Source organism: Mustela nigripes, chromosome 4, assembly GCF_022355385.1.
Source record: "Mustela nigripes isolate SB6536 chromosome 4, MUSNIG.SB6536, whole genome shotgun sequence".
In the NCBI taxonomy this organism is placed as follows: Eukaryota; Metazoa; Chordata; class Mammalia; order Carnivora; family Mustelidae; genus Mustela; species Mustela nigripes.
In genome coordinates, this window is record NC_081560.1 from 96,506,516 (window position 1) to 96,526,549 (window position 20,034).

At 49.4% G+C, this 20,034-nt stretch overlaps 1 protein-coding gene across 11 annotated transcripts in view; it reads left to right on the forward strand.

The window, feature by feature from the left end:
* Positions 1-5,960: 5,960 nt before the first annotated feature.
* Positions 5,961-20,034, forward strand: part of IKZF1 (IKAROS family zinc finger 1) — a 94,698-nt gene continuing 80,624 nt past the window's right edge. For 3 of the 11 annotated variants that reach the window (XM_059397174.1, XM_059397177.1, XM_059397178.1), the window contains exon 1: positions 19,408-19,616. In XM_059397174.1, the coding sequence (XP_059253157.1) occupies positions 19,601-19,616 (16 nt within the window). In that variant the 5' untranslated portion in view covers positions 19,408-19,600. Of the gene's footprint in view, positions 6,282-9,814; positions 10,323-19,405; positions 19,617-20,034 lie in introns of those variants that run through there. The other 8 variants (XM_059397184.1, XM_059397185.1, XM_059397181.1 and 5 more) reach the window with 5 other exon arrangements.

Below are 20,034 nucleotides of genomic sequence, written 5' to 3' on the forward strand. Positions count from 1 at the left end.
GACAGGTGATTTGGCCATATAGAAAATAAAAAAATTGAAAGAGGACCAGAGGGAAAGAAATACATCCCTCCAATTGGAGAAGGATGTCTTAAAGGAATTGGTCCTTGGAGGGAGAGGTATGGAGCATAGCTAAGAAACCTGACCAAGATGTATATCCCAGACCAACCACTTAGAAATTGAGTACACCAGAGGGGCCTGGGTAGCTCAGTCTGTTGAGTATCTGACTCTTGATTTCAGCTCAGGTCAAGATCTCAGGGTTGTGAGATGGAGCCTAATGTCCAGCTCCATGCTGAGCATAGGGGCCTGCTTGGGATTCTCTTTCCATCTCCCTCTGTCCCTCCCCTTGCTCTCTATCTTAAAAAAAAGAGAGAGAGAGAGAGAAGAAGAAGAAAGAAAAGAAAGGAAAAAAGAAAAGAATGGAAAAGAAAAGCAGGTACATCAAAATATCAGACACTTACTCAGTGCTGACTATGTGTCAGGAATCCATCTAGCCATTATTCCCATTTTTCAGAAACGGAGCCTGAGGTTCAGAGAGGCCTAGTGACTTCTCAACCTACGAAACCCAAATGGTTGGTCTGCAGACTCTCACTTAATCTTTGACCCCAGGATGGCCTTGCTGTATTCTGAGGTGGGAAATAATGTCTGGAAATGTTCTTCACAGAGCTGGGCTCGGTAGAGCAGTCATTAGAATTACTTCCAGTCTTTGGTTAATTCCCTTTGGATGAGAATTTTTCAAGCACCCCCACCATGTGGGGAAGACAAACATTTCCTTATACCTTCTCTATTTCCCCCTCTTCTCTCCATGCCTCCACAAATCCCTTCCCAAATCTAGCAACCACTTAGTGGCTTCACACTTTTGGGTATCCGCAGGCTTTGCACTGGAATTTACCAAGACATGTTTTGCATGGAAATAAAATTGTTTCTACTTTCCTAGGTTGGAGCACCTTCCTGTAAGATCACATGTTATGCCTTATTGGGACTTCCTGTCTCTCATGTACCACCTGCAAGGGGAGGCTGTCACTGAACCATGCCACCAGAAGACTTACAGTTCTACAAGTCATGTTCTAATCTTGTTCCTATCCAGTGACAGCAACTGGAGGACAACCCCCCCCCCCGCCCCATTTGTCTTTAGTCTGATCTGTTCGTGTTAGATCAAGATCTACTTTTCCTTTACTCAACCAAAAATGTTCAAAAAATTCTCATCAGAAAGTTCTCTAGGTAAATCTATCTTCTTCAAGTCATTATATCTGACCTGGTTTGCTTTTCAATCTCTTCCAACCAAATGATACTGATAAAAAGTCGCCATTTTTGAGAATCTAAGTGTATTCTGACAAAATCCAAGGGGAATAAATTGAATGAACTGTCATAAAACGGGAAGAATTTGGTTGTCGGTGGTGGCACATACTCGATTCAAATCTAGAGGTGGAAACGTGAATGATGAACAGAATGCTGGAATTTCTGAGTTTCAAAACCAGGAACAACGGAGCCTCCACAGAGCCTTGGAAACGCTGCAGGAAAGGGAACATCCTGGGGGTCTCCTTGCTGTTGGTTGGGAATTTCCCACCCAGCCCTGCCCACTGGGCACTCCTAACTCCTTGGAAGCTCCCCCTGCTCCTCCCGCATGTCACGTTCCTTCCCTTCTAGATATAGTGACTTAGAAAAAGTGCTTAGAAAAAATATCCACAATCGCCAAACTGTGGAAAGAGCCCAGATGCCCTTCAACAGACGAATGGATAAGGAAGATGTGGTCCATATACACTATGGAGTATGATGCCTCCATCAGAAAGGATGAATACCCAACTTTTTTTTTATCAACATGGATAGGACTGGAGGAGATTATGCTGAGTGAAATAAGTCAAGCAGAGAGAGTCAATTACCATATGGTTTCACTTACTTGTGGAGCATAAGGAATAGCATGGAGGACAGGAGGAGAAGGAAGGGAAAAATGAAGGGGGGGGGGATCAGAAGGGAAGGCGAACCATGACAGACTGTGGACTCTGAGAAACAAACTGAGGGTTTTAGAGGGGTGAGGGGTGCAGGGATGGGTGAGCCCGGTGATGGGTATTCAGGAAGGCATGGATTGCATGGAGCACTGGGTGTTATATGTAAACAATGAATCAGGGAGCACTACATCAAAAACTAATGATGTACTGTATGGTGACTAACATAACACACACACACAAAATAATAATTAAAAAAAAAGAAAAAGAAAAAGTCAACCTTGAAGGAATGAGCCTGGGGGGGTGGGGGTGGTCAAGATGGTCAAGAACTTTGCCCCTGCCAGCAACCCTTAGTTTTCAAAACCAGAAGAAACAAAAGCTAGAGATTTTGAAAACTGGGGAAAAGAAACCAAAGAAGCAGAGTCCTTGTTGCAAAAGTTTCATCCATGTCCTAGTCTTTTCCCCCCTGTTCCTGTTCCTTTTCAGAAAAAACTGCATGAGTTCTCTGTATTCCTTTAACACTGTAGAAGGACAATACAATTTTTTTTTCTTTTACACAAATCTCTTCCTGTTACTTAAAAATGATTCCTGCTGTTCCCCAACTGCTGGGGGGGGGAAGGAGGGGGGCTCATTTGTTGCCATTTAGCAGACATTTTTAAACTGAAGAAATATACAGTTATAATCATAGGAAATTGCTTCCATTAGCTCATTTAATTTCCCCTAATCCTATCAACACCCTTGTAAAGTAGGTGTGCTCTGCAGATGACAAGGGAGGGAAGCCCAGAGAGGTTAAGTAACATTCCAAGAGTCACACAAGGAGTAAGAAAGGAAACAATGGATCATATTCTATCACCTCAAGCATCCTTTCACTCTGTAAAACTGATTCCCCCTTAAAATCTTCTCCAGTCTTGGGGCACCTGGTTGGCTCAGTGGGTTAGAGCCTCTGCCTTCGGCTCAGGTCATGATCCCAGGGTCCTGGGATCGAGCCCCACATCGGGCTCTCTGCTCAGCAGAGTCTGCTTCTCCCTCTCTCTGCCTGTTGCTCTGCCTACTTGTGATCTCTGTCAAATAAATAAATAAAATATTTAAAAAAAAAATCTTCTCCAGTCTTTCCTAGCATAAAAGTGCCAATAGCTGCATACCTTATTACAGTAAGCTTTGAATAAGTAGTTTGTGATTCATTATATAGGGACTCTTTGTGATTTTGATAACATCTCAAAAGAAGAAAAACTGATAATTTAGCAGTTATTGTCTGAATAAATGAGGCCATCCTTCATTAAACAGCGCAATATTATTATGTATATATTCTAAAGAAACAAAATTACTTTACACCTATAATTTTTTTTAAATTATCACATGTTTCAGTTTATCCTGATAGATTTTCCCCTCCAATGTGCTTTAATTGTTGATTTAAGTATCCTCTCTAGGGCCATGGTGTTCACCCACAGACCCCAGGTAACAGTCTTATGCTCTGCCTGTTTGGGTGTGAGAAGGGGAGAGGCCCATGCAGTCTGGTTTTCTCTGCTTGCTCCCCATCCCAAGAGGACACAGGTAGATAGCAAGTTTCATAGCAAACATTAGTTGCCACTCACAGAGTCCTCTTCTTGGTGGGCAGAGGGCAAGAGCTTTCATATGTAAAATACACAATCTGCAAACAACCGCAGGAGGTAGCTTACGTTATTACCACCAATCTCTAGATGTGAAAGTTGCCCTCTCAGAGAGGTTTAGGAACTTGGTCAGGACCACAGCCTAAACCCTCAGGGTCCTTTACCTCCTATTCCTCCGCCTCAGGAGGAAATGCCTTGGCCTGGAGACTACATCTGGGTCCTTGAGTCCCACTCCTAGGGACCATGGCATACATTTAAATAGACACATCGGGGAGCAAAGGCTGCTGTGTGCGCCCAAGAACCAGAGGTGTCCCATAACCCCTCCACTACCATATTTTTGGCCCCAAGGCCTTGAACCTTGTGTTTGTTGCTTCGTTTAGTCCTGACAAGAACTTTTAGGATGAACGAAGTAGCACTGGCTTCTTTTGCAGGTAAGGACAGTGAGGCTCAAAGAGGTTCAGTATTTTGCCTAAGGACATACAGGCAAGGGGTGGACTAAGAATTAAAGCAATGAACGTTTCACTAGTTCCTCTTCCTCTGGACTCCAAACAGGGGGAGTCAATGGGCTCAGGGCTCAGAACATCAAAATGTCTGTCAGCAGGAATTGAGTAGTAGGTGTTGCATAAGTGGTCCAGGAAGAACTCGTCCAGATGCTGTCTGTGGTTCTCAGAAGGTTGGAGAGACTTCTCCAGGATGGCACCAGGCAAAGCCAGTTCCCAAGAGTGCCTGGGTGCAGCCACCAGCAGCCTCCTGGGCCAGGCCACAGCCTTCCCCGGTGGCTGCCATTCCCTGCCACGCTCAAGGGCCTGAAATGACATTTTCCACATGTTACCTGTCTCCACCTGGAAGGCCTGTGCGAGTGTTGAAGCGGCTCACTCACCCCTGTCCCTCCCTTAACGCCCAAGGGGGATCAGGGCGTATCTACGGAATTCACAGTTCTCCCACTTCTGCTCACAATGAATACTGTCTCCCGGCTCCTACTGGGGTGGGGCCCGGCTCATGAGAATGATAATGGGCTCCTCTCAGAGTGTGGAGAGGTTCTCCATCTGAGCCGCATTCTTCTTCAGCAGAGACCCACAAGGGCGCCTCAACACTCGCGCTTCAGGGTTCAGGGAGGGAGGGGTCTGCGGTGCCAAGAGCCGCAAATCCTGTACCAGGCTGCAGGATTGCCTTTGGTGTCACCTCCTCCCGCAGCTGTCCCTTCAAACTTGCGTGTGCACACAGGCCAGATGGAAGGCGCGATCCTAACTGCTGCCTGAGCAGGTGGGAGGGAAGAGAGACGAGAGGTATTCCATTGGTTGTCTGGGAAAATGAATTGCACCTTCCCCTCACTTGCGGAGGATCAACTTTTCCCACCCCCTCGGGTGGGCACTCATCACCCGGGGTCGCAGCCAGAACCTGGGAGCCCAGTGGCCCCAGTTCGAGGGAAGTAGAGCTGGGCGGGCAGTGGACGACCCCAGTCACCCGGGGAAAGTGCTTCACGATGTCCCGCGTCCTGAGGGTCCCCGCGCCAGGGCGAGCGGCCCCGGCAGCTCGGCTCCCGCCTCCAGCTGCCCCGCACGCGCCGGCCGCGCCGGGCCCCCAAGGGTTAAGCGCGGGCTCCGCGGCGCCGCGGCCGATCCCGCCACCCGGTCCCGGGCGCAGAGAGCCGGCCGCCACCTGCCGCGCGGAGCCGCGGAGCGATGCGGCGTTGGAATGAGGAAGCGCGGCGGCAAGGGGAGGGCCCGGGCGCGCTGCGCGCGGGGGTGGCGGCGGCGCGCTGAGCGGGCCTGGCGCGGGCGAACGGGCTGCAGCCGGCGGCGGTGCCAGCAGGTACGGCCCGCGCCGGCCGCCGTCCCGGCGGCCCTGGGGGCCGGGACCCAGCCTCGCGCCCTGGCAAAGTTTGTGCGCGCGGTCCCGGAGTTGCGGTCGGACGGCACCGCGGGAAGCCGCCATCCCGCGGCGGGGCGGGGACGGAGGCGGCGCGTCCCGTTCCGCGCCCAGCTCCGCGCCCTGGTCCCTGTCCCGTCCCGCGCCCATCTCTACGCCCCGCTCCGAGTCCCCCTCCGCGCCCGGCTGAACGCGGCCGCCCCGCGCCGCCCTCTCCGAGTCCCGCGCCGCCCTGCGCCGCGCTCGGGTCCCGCTCCGTGTTCCCGAGCGGCGAGCCGGGCAAGGGCAGGGCCGTGCGCGCGGGGCGGGGCGGCTGCGGGCCGGTAGCGCCGCGGCAGGAGGAGTGCACCTCCCCAAAGTTTGCGGTGCGCGGGCGGCGGGCGCGCGCTCCGGCCGCCGCCAATCTGGGCGGCCGCAAGTGGCAAAGCGCCGGCCCGCGGGGCGCGGCGCGGAGGGGCCCAGGTGCGCGGCCCGTGGGCGGCGCTGTGCGCTCGGGGCAAGCCGGCCGGCAGCTAGCGCAAAAGCCGGGTCGGAGCCGGCGGGGGGTGGGGAGGGTGGCGGAGAAATGGGGAACAATGCGAGTGAGCAACTTCAGGAAGTCATTGTGAAAGAAAGCTGGGAAGAGCTCGGCGGCCAAGTTAGCAGGGCATTCTAACAAGTGCATGCGCGGCCCGCGCCCGGGGCGGCGACTGCGGCGACAGCCCCTGGGTCCCCGCGGAGCGCCGCCGAGCCCGGGCGGGACTTTGGAGGTGGCGAGGCGGCCGGCCCGGGCGAGCCTGGCAGGGCAGAGGGAGCCCCGGCCCCGAGGTTGCTCTCCGCGCCTGAGGATCAGTCTTGGCCCCCAAAGTGCGACGCACACATCCATGTGAGTGTTTTCGAATTGAATTTCAATAGGAAAACTCCGGGTAGCTGGTGGATTAGAGAGAGAGGAGGGAGAGAGAGAGAAGGAAAGAATGAGAAGACGGGGTAATCAGATTCGGAAGCCCTGGTTTCGCTCAGGTCGGCCTCTTGGTTCTGCGGACGGTGAGAGCGCCCAGGTTGTCAGAGCCTCCGCCAACTTGTGCTGCGACCGCAGGCGCAGGGCCGGGCCGGCAGTGGGGCGCTTGTGCGGCGCCCTGCTGTCACCGTGAGGGGGACGTTCTAGCCCCACTTACATTACACTGTATAGACCTGCCGCTAGCTCATGGAAGTCAGGCTTTATAAAGTCGTTCGTACAGAGCTTTCCTTTCTTATTTCTGGGGTGAGAGCGTTTTGCTTATACTGTAAAATAATTAGATCGTGCCTGAACTCGCTTTCTGCAAGATGAAGAATTACCCCGGTTTGAAAAGTTAGTAGGACTTCGCTGACTGCGATTTTGGCTATCGGGTTTCTAAACTCCCTGGTAATGAGGCATCAGGTTACTAGCGACTGGATTTGCAATGTATGTTTAAAAAAAAAAAAAAATCGCCAAGGGTCCTCCGTGGTTCTTAAGGAATTGTAGGGAAAAGAAGATGGTTTTTTTCCCTTCTAATTCGGAGGCACAGAGTATGGCGTGTAGAAAGCGGACAGTCACAGCTTTCCAAAGCAGTGCCCCCACCGTCGCTCTGGGCTGCAGCCGGCCCAGAGCGAGTTCAAGGCAAGCTTGCCTGCTGCTCACCCTGCTTCCGACTGTGCATCTCAGCTCCCAGGTACATTGTTTTAAACTTGGAGACACAAACTGCTGTTGAACGAATACTTGCTTGAGAGCCAAATCAACTTCTGTTAAGGGAGAAAAACGTATGGAGGTTGAAAATATTTAATCCGGACAATATTTAAAGTTTCATAGAAATTGAAATGGTTGCAAGGATTTGTTCACTTGGTTCTGAGTTGAGAGACAGGAAACTGCAGGAGATGGTGGGAGCCTTGTGAATTTGTTTCTTTGTTTGAAGATGTTTGGTGAGGCTCCTTGGACCCATCTTTTATGTGGAATTTTAAAAGTACCAGTTTTTTTTTTTTTTAATTAAATGTCAGAATTATTTTAGTGGCAAATGAGGTTATTTGATATGTGGCAAAAATTTTAAACAGTGCCAAATATCCGTGACAGGATTACCTGCTTCCATCATAGAATATGCAGAACATGTTAAAAAAAAAAATAACTTGTATGAACAGATGTGGATAATGATGGCATATTTTAAAATCCTGTACACTCCTGGTTTCATGGAATGCATCCGATTTCAAAACTTTCCAGGAACATACGTGTTTATACCTTTTTTTACGTGGCAAAAAAAAAAAAAAAAAAAAAAAAAAATGTGCTTCCCGGTCTTGGAGTCCCCCAGAGCGGAGGCCAGAGCAGATGCTTGAGTTAAAGGGTCATGCTTCTTCCCCTTTTGTTTCATGGTGATAGTTGAAGGCAGGAGCTCTAAAAACTCCAGCATGCTTGCTTGTTGGTGTAATTCACCAGCGTTTTAATTGAAAGGATACATCCTTACACATCCTCCTGGGAAATCAGAAACATGGTAGCAAGAGGAGCTCATCCGCTGGGTCTCACCAGGTGAGCTTGTGGGTCCCTAAATAAAAGTGGGTTTTGTCCTATTCTTGTGGGTCCCTAAAATAAAAAGCATGCTTGCGTATTCTTTTGAGAACTTGGTCCATGGTCTCTTGAGAGAGGATACACTGAGGCTGTCCTTGGCACCATTTTCTTTGTTGAAAAATTAAGATCCTAGTGAATTTCCTGGCCAGGACGTCTGAAGCCCCATGGTGCTGGGGTCCACCGAGCCTTCATCACTTGGCTAGGGACTTAAGAGTTTGAGGATGGATGATGGTTCTTTTTTTTTGTTGTTTTTGTTTTTTGTTTTTTCCTCCCTTCATTTGGATTGGTGTATTTCATGTTTGGGTCCAATGGCAGCATATTGTCAACATAAATGTCAAACTTTGCAAATTTGCCACAACACTGTCCTACAGAATGCCCTGTGACGAAACGCCCCCGCCTCCCACGTGTACAGGTGTTCTGTGTATACCTCAAGAGTATGTGTGCATTGACAGATATAGGAAATAAAGGAATTCATTGAGTCTGTGCACACACACACACACACACACACAATCACATAGCATGCACAGGGCACAGAGAGAGAGGTGTGGGGGGCAGGGCGAGAAAGAGTCTTCACATGTCACAAACCTAACCTGAGTAATAAAGTATCGCCATTTAGGTTCTGTGTGTTTGGTTGGTTTTTACATTTCACTAAAGCAGGATGGGTTTTCCTTTTTATACTGTTGAGTGTAGATGTAAATGATATGAGTACTTTGGGTGTTTGTCTAACACTGTTAACCCAGAATCTGTCAAGGATAGCACCATTTCGTGGCATGTGTGTGTTTGTGTGTGTGTGTGTGTGTGTGTTTTCCTGCTCCTCTAATCTTTGTAATTCTGAAACAATTTCACTATGAGATAAGTATTGGTTTTTGTTGACTTATCCTGATGGAGACCCATTCAAGGAGCCAGCTCACAGAGAGCACACAGAGCCCCTTTTATGTTCTATGGCAAGCTTTGGAACTTGTCAGCCTGACTGGCCTTTTTGGGGACTGTGACTCCTGCTTTCGGCCACGAGATGCTGTACCTCACGGCCTGGCTGTCAAGGTTTCTCCCTGCCCTGCGTCGGTAGGTTATTCTTTTGAGAACCCTCAGGTGTGGGTGCGTGCGCAATCATTCTGGGTCCTCAAAACACAATATGTAAAAGCAACAAGTGACCCATCCTCTCAGGCTTTCAGAAGAACCTTGATCTTGTTTACACTTTGAGATGGGTCATTGTTTGGCTTACACCAGGCACAGGTGCATGTGTGATCTAGACGTTAGAGAGTTTGTGTTGCAGAGTATGGGTATGGAACACATACACATGCGTGCATTTAAAGTTCAGATGGGGAGGGAGATAGGAATGGGGCCGGCGTGCGCCAGACCAGACTCCAGCAGCTTCTTCTTGGAGACCCAAGGTGTTACTGCGTTCTTGGCAGTTTAAGAACCGACTTCACAGCCGGGGGGTCTCTCTCTGCGGTTCCTGGGATACGCACTCCCATCCTTCCCCCTTCTGCGCCGTTCCGAGGATGGCTTTTGTTTGATGTCGTTTTTAAACGCGCAATGCTCCTCTGACAACTCTCTCTCAGACGTGACAAAACGTGCAGCGTGAAACACAGCCAGACAAAAGACACAGTGCACACGCTCCTGAGTGGGGGTGGGGCAGGGCCCCACTCCCCGCTTCTGTGTGTGTGTGTGTGTGCGTCGCTGGGGGTCACTCCTGAGAGGGGCCCACAGGGCGCCCGTGGTGGCCGCGCCCCTAAAGGCCACGTCCTCCTCACTTCCATTGGCTTTGTGTCCTTCTCAGAGTAGACTGTGAGCCACAGGCGGGACCCACAGGTGTCTTCAGGGACCCGCCTGGCGACAAACTGTTAAAAGTGGTGAAAACCCAGAGTCGCAGGTGGGAGGTCCGCTGTCTTTCCCCGGTTCAGGCCCGGCCCTGTTTCCCTTCTCCCGTGGCCACGGCCACGGCCACGTCGGTTGGCCTTTGGGGAACTCACAATTCCTGCTGACTAAAAGAGCTCCGGCCCCACCACAGGCCTGTCGAATGAGACATCCTAATAATCTCGGAACCAGTTTCGGTCGGCACAGGAAGCCCAGGCTCCCTTCCTGCCCCTGTTTTCCTGAGAGAAAACTATCTTCCCTCCTTTTTTGCATATTTGGCGAATGGTTCCACCTTTCTCTCCGCCCCAGGGGAGTGTGAAGGCGGTGGCAGAGGACAGGGCCTACCGGCCTGCCACCCAGGGCAGCTGGGTCCTTCCCAAGTGGCTGAGTGGAGGGGACTCCACGTGCGTGACGCGGGGTCCGAAGACCCCCGTCCTCCAAAAGCGGCATTGGTGTGGGAAGGCAGCACCCCCGCGGTCGCTGGGAGGCACGGGTTGACGGGTGAGTGCCACTCACACTTTCTCTGCCGCGCTTACGAGACGGGGACAGCCAGCATGGCCTCTCTTCCTGGTGGCCTGCGCCCGCCCAGCCCGGCCTGGCTCCCCTCCGCAGCCTGTCTGGGTGATGGAGAGCATCATTAGACACCATTGGCATGCGCTGCTTTCGGGTTGTCCCGTGCCCCACCTCCTGATGGCTGGTGGCACGGGGCCACGGCTTAACGGATTGCCTAAAATGGGGCCTAATTAGTGGAAAAGTGCCTTCTTCATATTTTCTCACTCAAGTGTGCAATGATTCATTTTTCTCCAGCAATCAGCTCACTGCTGAAGGCAATCTGACTCTCTTCCTGCCATTTTCGCGCCAAAAGTTAGCAGTCACGGACACGGTGCAGGGCTTCCCGGCTGGGGAGGGGGTTGAGGGGGGTGCAGCGGGGTGAGGAGGGGGCACCCAGCATTGGTCCTCTGTCCCCCTTCCCAGCTCTTCCTTCTCCCTCCTGGTCTCTCTCCCTCTTCCTCCTTTCTCTGGGTGGGGTGGTGGGGGAGGGGAGGTTGCCTTGGGAGTCCATGGAAACAACTAAGAACAGCATCAAGTACATTTTAAGTGCTCGTACGCATCCCGACAGAGTTTCAGGCTCCATTTTGGAGATCATCCCGATAGCAGCCTTCTAAAGCGTTTTCTGTTAGTTTGAAACTATTTAAAATGGAACACTATGGCTCAGAGTCCTTTTCTGAAGCACAGAGTTCTGCTAGGAATATTGATTCGCCTGTTTGGGGTGAATTTCTCTTGTGGAATCCGATTTTCACTGGTCAGGCTGGAGCCCATGAAGCAGCACAAAAGACCCCTCCTTGGCCCCCGGGGGGGGGATGTTTGCTTTAGAATCTTTAGGAGAAATGAAAATGAGGAATTGATCTTTTATGAGCTTGCTTCGGAGACACTCTGAAACATCCTCCCCTCCCTGTGCTTTTAAGGCAAAGAGAGAGAGCAAGCCTGTGACCCCCTGGTGCGAGCCCCACTTTCCAGCCTGAAAAAGTGACCTTTTCCTTCTCTTTTGTGGCGAGTTTTGTGGAGGGCAGAAAATTAAAATGATATTCAAAGAGATCCACAGTGAAAACATATTGATAAATTGTGTATCCCACTTCATTCAACCAAAATCACTCTGCTAATTATCTGAGGTTGTTAGAGATAAGGCCATTAATTACCATTTAAAAATGGTTTGGAAATTTCTAGTGCTTTTCTGCACGTGTGTTCCTGCTTCTGCCGAGAGTTGTCTGTATTTCCCTGCATTTAAAGAATTTCCAGCTCTGTTTAGAGCAGCCTGGGCTCTTGTGAAAGAAATGAAACTTGCTGAACAGCAACGGTGAAATACTTAAAGTGAAGCATTGAAAATAAATAATTTAGGCTCCTTTAAGGGCTGCCAGGGAATCGGATGGTAGTGTTTAAAATGAGTTTTCCTCTCTTTTGCCCTCTGACGGACAAGAGCATTTCTCTGCCAGGTTACAAATAAACACACGCCGATTTCTGTGGCCCCTCAAATGAGGAAGTTGTAAGCTTTCTCCCCCCGCACCCCCCTCCCACCAGGTCTGCATTAGGACCTTGTAGGCTAAATGTTGGGTGGGGTGGGGCCCCCAAACCCACCAGGATGTTGCATTCATGTGGACCATGTCCTTCGTTCTGTGGTTTTGGGTGTTTTCTCTTTGGGAGCCCTCCAGGTTGGGGCTGTAGCACAGGGAGACTGAGCTCTCTCTCACAGAATAAAATGGAAATCTAGAACTTGTCTTGCTAATTCGCTCCAACTTAAACAGCCAGTTGAGACTATCAAGTAGTGTTCTCTTCTATGATTATTTGGTATATTGCCAGAGGGATCATTCTTACCAGATAACTTACCGAATGCATGTCTTCTCCCTTTTACTCTTCTCAAAACAGCTTGGTTTGACTTCAGTGCGACCGTTTGAGGTGAACAAGGTGAATTCCAGAGTTCTACTAAGAGCTCGGGCTGGGATTCAGAGAACCTGATTTGCGAATCCACATTTCTGTGTTCTGGGAACCAAGTTTAAAACTGTGACCATAGGATTTTTCGTCATTTTCATGAGGTTACCTTATTTCAAGTGATTTTAGTTGATGATCTGTGAGTGTTGCTGGTAGAACTGGGGAGCTCAGAGAGCACATATTGCAGGGAGAATTTCCTGTTTGCCCCGGAAGCCGTCCGTGTGCTCATCGTTGAGGGGTTGGGGAGCGGGGCGGGCATCAGGGTGTCCGTCTGCAGCCCCCTCTCCAGAGCCGAGATGAAACCTCCCTTCTTACTGGTGCCCCCCACCCCCGCCCTCAGACTTTTCCATTGCAAGGAATAAGAAGAGGTAAATAAACAGGGTAATGATGAATCCTGGGGCATGTTTGCTCCGAAACACATTTTCTCTGTGTGTGTATCTAGATTTTGTAAATCTTGTCTCATTACCAACCAGACAACAGAAACTTATCCAAAATGGAAAAAAAAAAAAAAAAAGGTTAATAGTAACTAGCAGATTGTTCTTGGTGGTTGGTCGAATCAGCAATGACTTTTCAGTTATTGGAAATAAACATATTTGTATGGACTTGTCGACAACTAGACATTCCTATCAAGACTTGGAGAATTGTACTTCTCGGGTCTAAATAAATTAGATCTTTCACCAAAGAAACTCACACAAGCCCTGAAATTAAAAAAAAAAAAAAAGAAAGAAAGAAAGAAAGAAAGAAAATATCCCAATGACCTTATAGAAGGCCCAGAATTACAAGTGTGTGTGTGTGTGTGTGTGTGTGTGTGTGTGTGTGTTTGGAATATATGTATGTATTTGGAATGTTATAAGTGGGTTTGCATGTTCGGCTTTAATTTTGAGCTTTCACATGTCCCCACTAAAGGATCTGCTAATATGTTAAATGAAATCACTGCTGAAAAGGCAGGATAATATACTGTCTTCTTTGTGAGAAAAGCCCATTGTCTTGCTGAGTAAGACACTTTGTGAATATTGTAACTTTGTATTTATGCATTTTTTTTAAAAAGTGGAAACGACACTTCACACAAATTGGAATACAAAATTATGCCTGGGCTCTGCAGTCTCCTCGCTTTATCATAATAAATGACAAAACCATCAGCACTTTTGGGACCATCATTATTTGGGGACAGTTTATATATATATATACATTTTTTTTTTCAAGATGTTTAAGTCTCATGTTTGCTGCATGGCTGCTGACCATGCATGAAGGTCTCTAAAACTGGGAAGAGGGTAGAAGGAAATGATTCTAAACTTAGATTTTTGACTTAAGTGATGAAACGAAGTGTAAAAAGCCATTTATATTTGAGGAAGCTGCTTAGGAAGTGGCCCATGATGACAGTCAAAATCGGGAAAAGTCCTATAAGCGTGTATGTAAATCTTTGACTCTGTATGTCTCTTCTATGGTGGCTGCATACACAGAACTTACAGGTATGTTGAGAGCCTGCAGTCTAGGAGCAAGGTGGTCTTTCCTGAGCGGTCTCTTCTCTTCATAAGAGAAATGCATGGTGCCAGGACCTTCCCAGGCCCCTGCCTTTTCTGTTAAAGAAAGAAAGAGAGAAAGAAAGAAAGAAAGAAAGAAAGAAAGAAAGAAAGAAAGAAAGAAAGAAAGAAGAAAGAAAGAAAGAAAGGAAAGAAAGGTTGAATTCAGTATCTCCCATCTTTCTTATACCTCACTTTGAGACGGGGGCTCCGTGATACCATTTAGTGATATCCGTGTGTTCTTTCCCTTCTGTACTAAATATCTCTTGGCTCAGACCATTTTCACACAGCTTGGTTTTTAGCTGTATTTTGAAAAGTCTTCCTCAGTTCCCCGGACCCTTCCTCTTTTGCATATCAGTTTCTGCCCCTAGGGAGGAAAAAAAATTGTGAGGACAGAATTGCACATCTGAGCTAATTTGCCCTCAGAAAGCAGGTTCGCTGTAGAACAAACCACTGGAGGCGTCTTCTGTGGCTCAGTTAAATATGGGGGAGGGGAGCCGTTTGAAAGCCAAATTGGATTCCCTGCTGTCCTGTTGAAATCTTGTTTTTCATTGTTATTTGCGCCAGCAATGCTCTGTGGAATAATCATGAAAATGTGTAGATTGGCAGCTAATTTTTGAAAAATGAAAAGAATCAGAAATGAAATAAGAATGCCCAGAAGTTTCTATGTTCTCCTGACCTGTTTTGTCAAGTTGTTAGGAAAATCTATAAGGTTCCCCTCACCAGACACAAAGACCTGGCCAATTGCTTCAGCTTTCTCTTGGAACATTTTTTTTAAGATACCATGTAATTCATAGCAATATGATAGATTTGCAAAAATAAAATCTACCAATCTGCAAAATGAAAGAGCTCTCTCTGGGCAGGAATAATGGGTTTCATTAAAGAGGTCTGTGACCTAAGGCATTTTAAATAGTTTATAGGCTTGGCCTGTGTTTTCCCCCTGTGCCCAGCCCCTTCAAAACAAGCATCCTTGAGTGTATAAGGGAAAAACCCCAAAATGGAACTCTAGTGCAACCTCACTTGTTGGGGAGGAAAAAAAAAATCAATAGCATGCACCTTGTCAAATAAGGAGACTTTAAGTTTATTGGAGAAGGTTTGTGATGAAAGTTGCCTTGCTTGTGTAGGATTACCAAGGAGACACTCCTTTTCTGTTAGGACACAGGTAACTTGTTCACACTCCTTGTCCATTGCCCATCTGAAATCTGGGAGCATGGCACTGGGCTGAGGGGTTTGCACAGGCTGGAGTGGTGGAGTGAAGAGTGCGTCTCCGTGGAGCACTTGTGGGTTCAAGTTCACTCCATTGTTGTCTAGTTCGTGCCCTTGGCGGGGCTGATGTGTGGTTAGCCTACATCATTCTCATCCGTCGAATGGAAATAATGTACAATTATGTACAATAATCGTACTCCTATGGCTTCATTGTGAAGATTAAAGGTACACACTTAGCAAATGAGTCTTGAATACTAGATCCATGCCGGGCACTGTACCAGGCCCTCACACAGAGCAGTGGGCGAGGGGGACAGCGTGGACGGTCTTGTGGTTCTCTGCAGTTTGCTTGTTAAATGCCGTGGTCGGTCATTTAAACAAAGCTAGCCAAGACCAGTATCCATTCCTTCACCATCTTTTACTGGCACATACAAAGTTCTTAAGAAATGAGATAGCGCTGGACAGAGGTGACCATGTGTCTCAGGGAAGAGGAGAGGCATTGTTTTTCGGTATTTATGTATTTGTTTTGATGGAAGCATAATTATATTAGCGTCAGGCATACGGCACGATGACGCGGTGTTTGTGTACGTTGCACGTTGATGCCCATGACAAGCCTCACCAACAGCTGTCACCAGTCAGAGTCACAAAAACCTGTGTGTGACTCGTACTTTTAAGATTGACTCTGGTAGCAGCTTTCAAACAGGCGGGACAGCATCTTACCAGCATCCCGCTGTACAAACATGGCTTTTTTTTTTTTTAAATTTCATGTGTGTTGTTTAAATCACAGAGAGCTGAGATCTGTAAATCTTATGGAGGGGCTGGGTGCTCCCAGGGAATGGCTCATGGCCAGTTAGCCCGCCGTGCACTTGGCAGTGCTGGGATAGCCATGACGTTGGGCTGCTTGGAAAGTGTGTGGTTCTTGACAGGCGCCTGGGTTTTCATTTCGACTTCATTAATTCCAACACCTTTTCAGAAGTATGGGAGAGCGCTACTGTCTCATAGCAAGTGCTGCGAAGAGCGGTGTTCATCTCAGGGGAAAGCAGGGTCTCGTGAGGAGGGCCGAGGACCGCTGCCAGCCCCGTGCACCTGGCAGTGGCCGTCGGGGCTTCCTTTGGCTATCGGGGCTGTTCTTGGGGCTACCTGCTTGCTCGTAGGTACAAGTGAAGACGCTCCTGGAGACTTGCCCAGCCCCTGACTCGGGAACCCTGACTGCCCAGGGCGGTTCTTCCCAGGAGAGAGCCAGGTCCTAGGCCCTCGTGGGTGTGGAAGAAGGAAAGAAGGACAGGGTCAGGGAGGTGGCGTTTTTCCAGAGTCTTCCTCTCCCTGAGGGAAACTCACTGGGGACGTCACTGGCAGTAAGACCCCTTTTCTCTGGCGGGGCTGCTGGAGAAGCACAGAGGTTCTGGGCTAGCTTTGCTCCTGTCTCTCACTTCTTTTGCTCAATCTTCTGCAACCCCCACTTTCTGGAGTCACTGAGGTACCAACCCCACTGAGGGCACACTAGGAAAGTCCTGTTGGAGCAGAAGGACCAGACAGACAACAGAGGCAGAAACAGAGAGGGAGGGAGGAGGGTTGAAGGAGACAGAAGGAAAGATGGGAAGAGATGTTCCATTCCGTGCCCGCTCCGGAGTGGGATATGAGCTGGCAGCGGCTTCTGACGGTGTGCTCCTGTCGAGGGGCGGCCAGCGACGGCTGCTGTCACGTTGGCCTTCACTTATCTCTGCATCTGTTTCCCGTGTGTGAGATGCAGAACTGCTTGCTCCAGAGAAACAATAAGAGCTTTCAGGGCTGTGGGAACTGCCCAGGTGACAGGTGTTTGCTGATGTTGTGTTTTCTGCCCTGTCGATCAGTGGAACTCTGGCCTTCTAGTTGTTTGTGTCTTTCCCGTGCAGGGGAGAAAATCACAGTTCACCTCTGTGAAATATTCCTCGCCTCTGGCATCTCTGTGGTCCTGGTTTTTGTTTAAGGGCTGGTTTTCATAATGGTTATGAATCCACTTGTGGGATGAACTCATCTTTCTGATCGTGGAGATGATATCCAGCCCGCACCATGTTTTCCACTCGGCCCTGGACACAACTCCATGTGGGAGACGAGAGCTCGGTAAACACTGCCTGAAAATAAGCACTGAGCCTGGTCGTGCACGCAGTGGCCAGGACGGTGTGGCGTCCTGCTGTCCCTTCCCAGATGCCCACAAATGTTTCTCTATGACCTCGGTTTCTCGGAGGAGGTGGTTTCCTCTCCCTCAATTAGTTTCCTGTTGCCAAATTATTCCTTTGGTCTTTGCCTAAAAGCCGTCACTTTTTCCACAAAATCATGACTGTTCCATCCCAAGAGATGAAAATTTGGGAGCTTGTCACGTCCCACACCTACCGTGTGATGGCAGGCCAGACAGGCCGCAGCATTCTCAGGGCCCGGCGCAGCCTGGGAAGGTGGGCACTACACCCAGATTGTCAAGAGGGTCAGCACAGTGGTGACAAGCAACTGTTACCCCAAGCAAGGGGGCCCTCTCGGCACGGCCACACACCATAGGCAGTAGGTCGTTTGGGGGTGTGACTGGAGATCTCAGCAGTGCTGGTCACCCAGTGGAGTTCCGCATGGTGGGGGGACAGGGTGTGGACCTTCAGTGAGAATGGGAACAAGCACGTTGACACCAATTCATGGTCCTCTGCTTGGTGTGGCTGATCCCTAGCACAGTAGTGTCCTGAGTGTCCAGGAGGCTGCTGGCGTGGGGGGGAGCTGGGGGGCCTGCTTCCAGGAAAGAACACATCGGACGCACAAGCCAGGTGACTGCCCAGGACAAGGGCTCTCCCACCCAGAAGAGCTTGGTCTGGGACTCGGACCATCTGTGTTCTGCTTTGTGGCACTTGTCACATCTCCCACATGAACCAGCAGATGCATGATGGGGAACCTGGTGGGAATGGATCGTGCCCTGGCCTCAAACACAGAGGGTCCCCACTGTGCCTCGACGGGGGACACCTTCTCCCTTAGAGCCAAGATGGGGGCCTGAGGAAACAGTAGTTCTCTACTTGCACTTAGCTTGGATTGACACTGGGGTACCGGATAAATCAGTCCTTCAGCTGAGAAGTGTGTAGCCACTGAACTGAGGACATTGATGTAGATTTACAAAATAAAAGACACGTGACAGATTCAATGAAAAAACACTTTACAAGAGGACATTTGGAATATGTTTAATGTCCTGTTTTTGTAAAAAGCACTGTGTGTGTGGAAGTTATGGGCATTTTCTTGTCTTTGTTAAAAAAAAAAAAAACAAAGTTGTAAAAAATGTGTCACTTGCATGGCGAGAAGGGTCCAAGTCAACATTCTACAGATTCTGTGTTAGTCCAGGATTTGTCACAACAAGATTTGAGTAATGCCTTCTGTCTCGCCACTCAACTCAGGGCGCTTGAAGACAGGTCAGTGACACCGCACTGTGCCCAACTTCACTGAGTAGAACCCCACATTCATGCCACCCAAAGATGACAAAGATTTTTCTCATGGGAGCCCATCCTGTCTCTCTATAATTGTTCGGATGGTTTCAGAAGAATCATAGATTTTCACGTAGGGGGCCATGAGACATTGGGCGCACGGGCAGTTTCGAGCTGGTTCCCAGGGCTGGTTTGTCTGGCTTCACCTGGCTCGTGGACCCTCAGTCTTGCGGCAGAACCCACGTGAGGTCAAGGGCCTTCTTCCCCCTCTGTGGCCAGCGGCCGTACCCCTGTGCCCCACAGCAGCCTGGAAAAATCAGGTCACGCTTCAGACCGGTTCAGTGACTTTCAGAAATAGATGAAAACCCCTCCCCATCCAGAAAAAGTGACAGTCATTCGTGTCTTCTTCGTGACTTGTATTGATACTACAGAAATTGAAAATATGGACTCCAGGGGACCATAAAGGCTGTTCTATACACGCACGTATCCGCCCCTGCCTGCATGGTTCAGTCCCCTGAACCCCCGACCGTGGCCAGGTCTGCTGCAAACTGGCCTCACACTCAGATCCACACACCTGAACCAAAGAGGCCGAGGCACCCCCCCCTCCCAAGAAACAGAGGTGACCTGAGTTAGAGCCAACAGATGGACTCAGTGTGTTGCTTCGAGAAGGTTCTGTCCTGTCGGTTGTCCAACAGAGCATAAACGAGCAGATTTGGTTGAGGTCATCTGCCGCTGGCCACAGATCTCCCTTTCCCCTGGGCTCCCAGGGATCATCCCCTAGGGCACCTATGATCTCCGAGGCCAGTCAAGGGCCCCGACTGCCCCCACCAGCACGTGCGGCAGCTCACCCCTCAAGGCAGGACATTGGCTGTCACCACCAAGGGCGGCTCTTCCCAGTTGGTTTTCTGTTTTTTAAACCGATGTGAGGAGCCGAGCCATGTGTCAGCAAACAGGAAGGTGTGGGTGCTCTCCCCGCTTGGCTTTGCTGCTGCGTGAGCTTCCCTTCTCCCTGCGTGAGCGCATGGGCGACGTCGGAGGCAGGGTCCCTGAGCCGGTGGCGGACAAAGACGGACGCGCCCGCGTTGCCCATCTGCCAGGCTGGAGGTGTATTCATTATTGATGGAGGGAGTGCGAGAGCTGCTCACAGATGCAGCCCTGCCTGGGTAAATGAGACATTCTTCAGCAAATTGCTTCGTTTTTTGATTGCTGATTGTACGCGTGTCACCAAGCTGACTCAAGGTTCATCGATGCATGCTCAGTAAATTAGAAAGAACATAACTATGGATCAGCCAAGAGAATGAATTCTGTGCCTACAATGACCCAGGGCCATTTAATTTTCTGCTTAATTTTGTTGCAGTCAGTTTGCATTTTGGGTTATTATGCAGTAGGAAATTAACAATAAATAACAAATTTGGTCCTCCTGTGCTTGTAATGATATTTTTATAAATCTTTGTAATGCTGTTTTTAAAAGGATCAAGGTCTGTGCCAGTCTGATACTCCAGCAAGTATGTGAGGAGGAAAATGCATTATTCTTGGTAGATAACCTTGTTGTTAAATACATAGAACGTGTCTCTCTCTCTC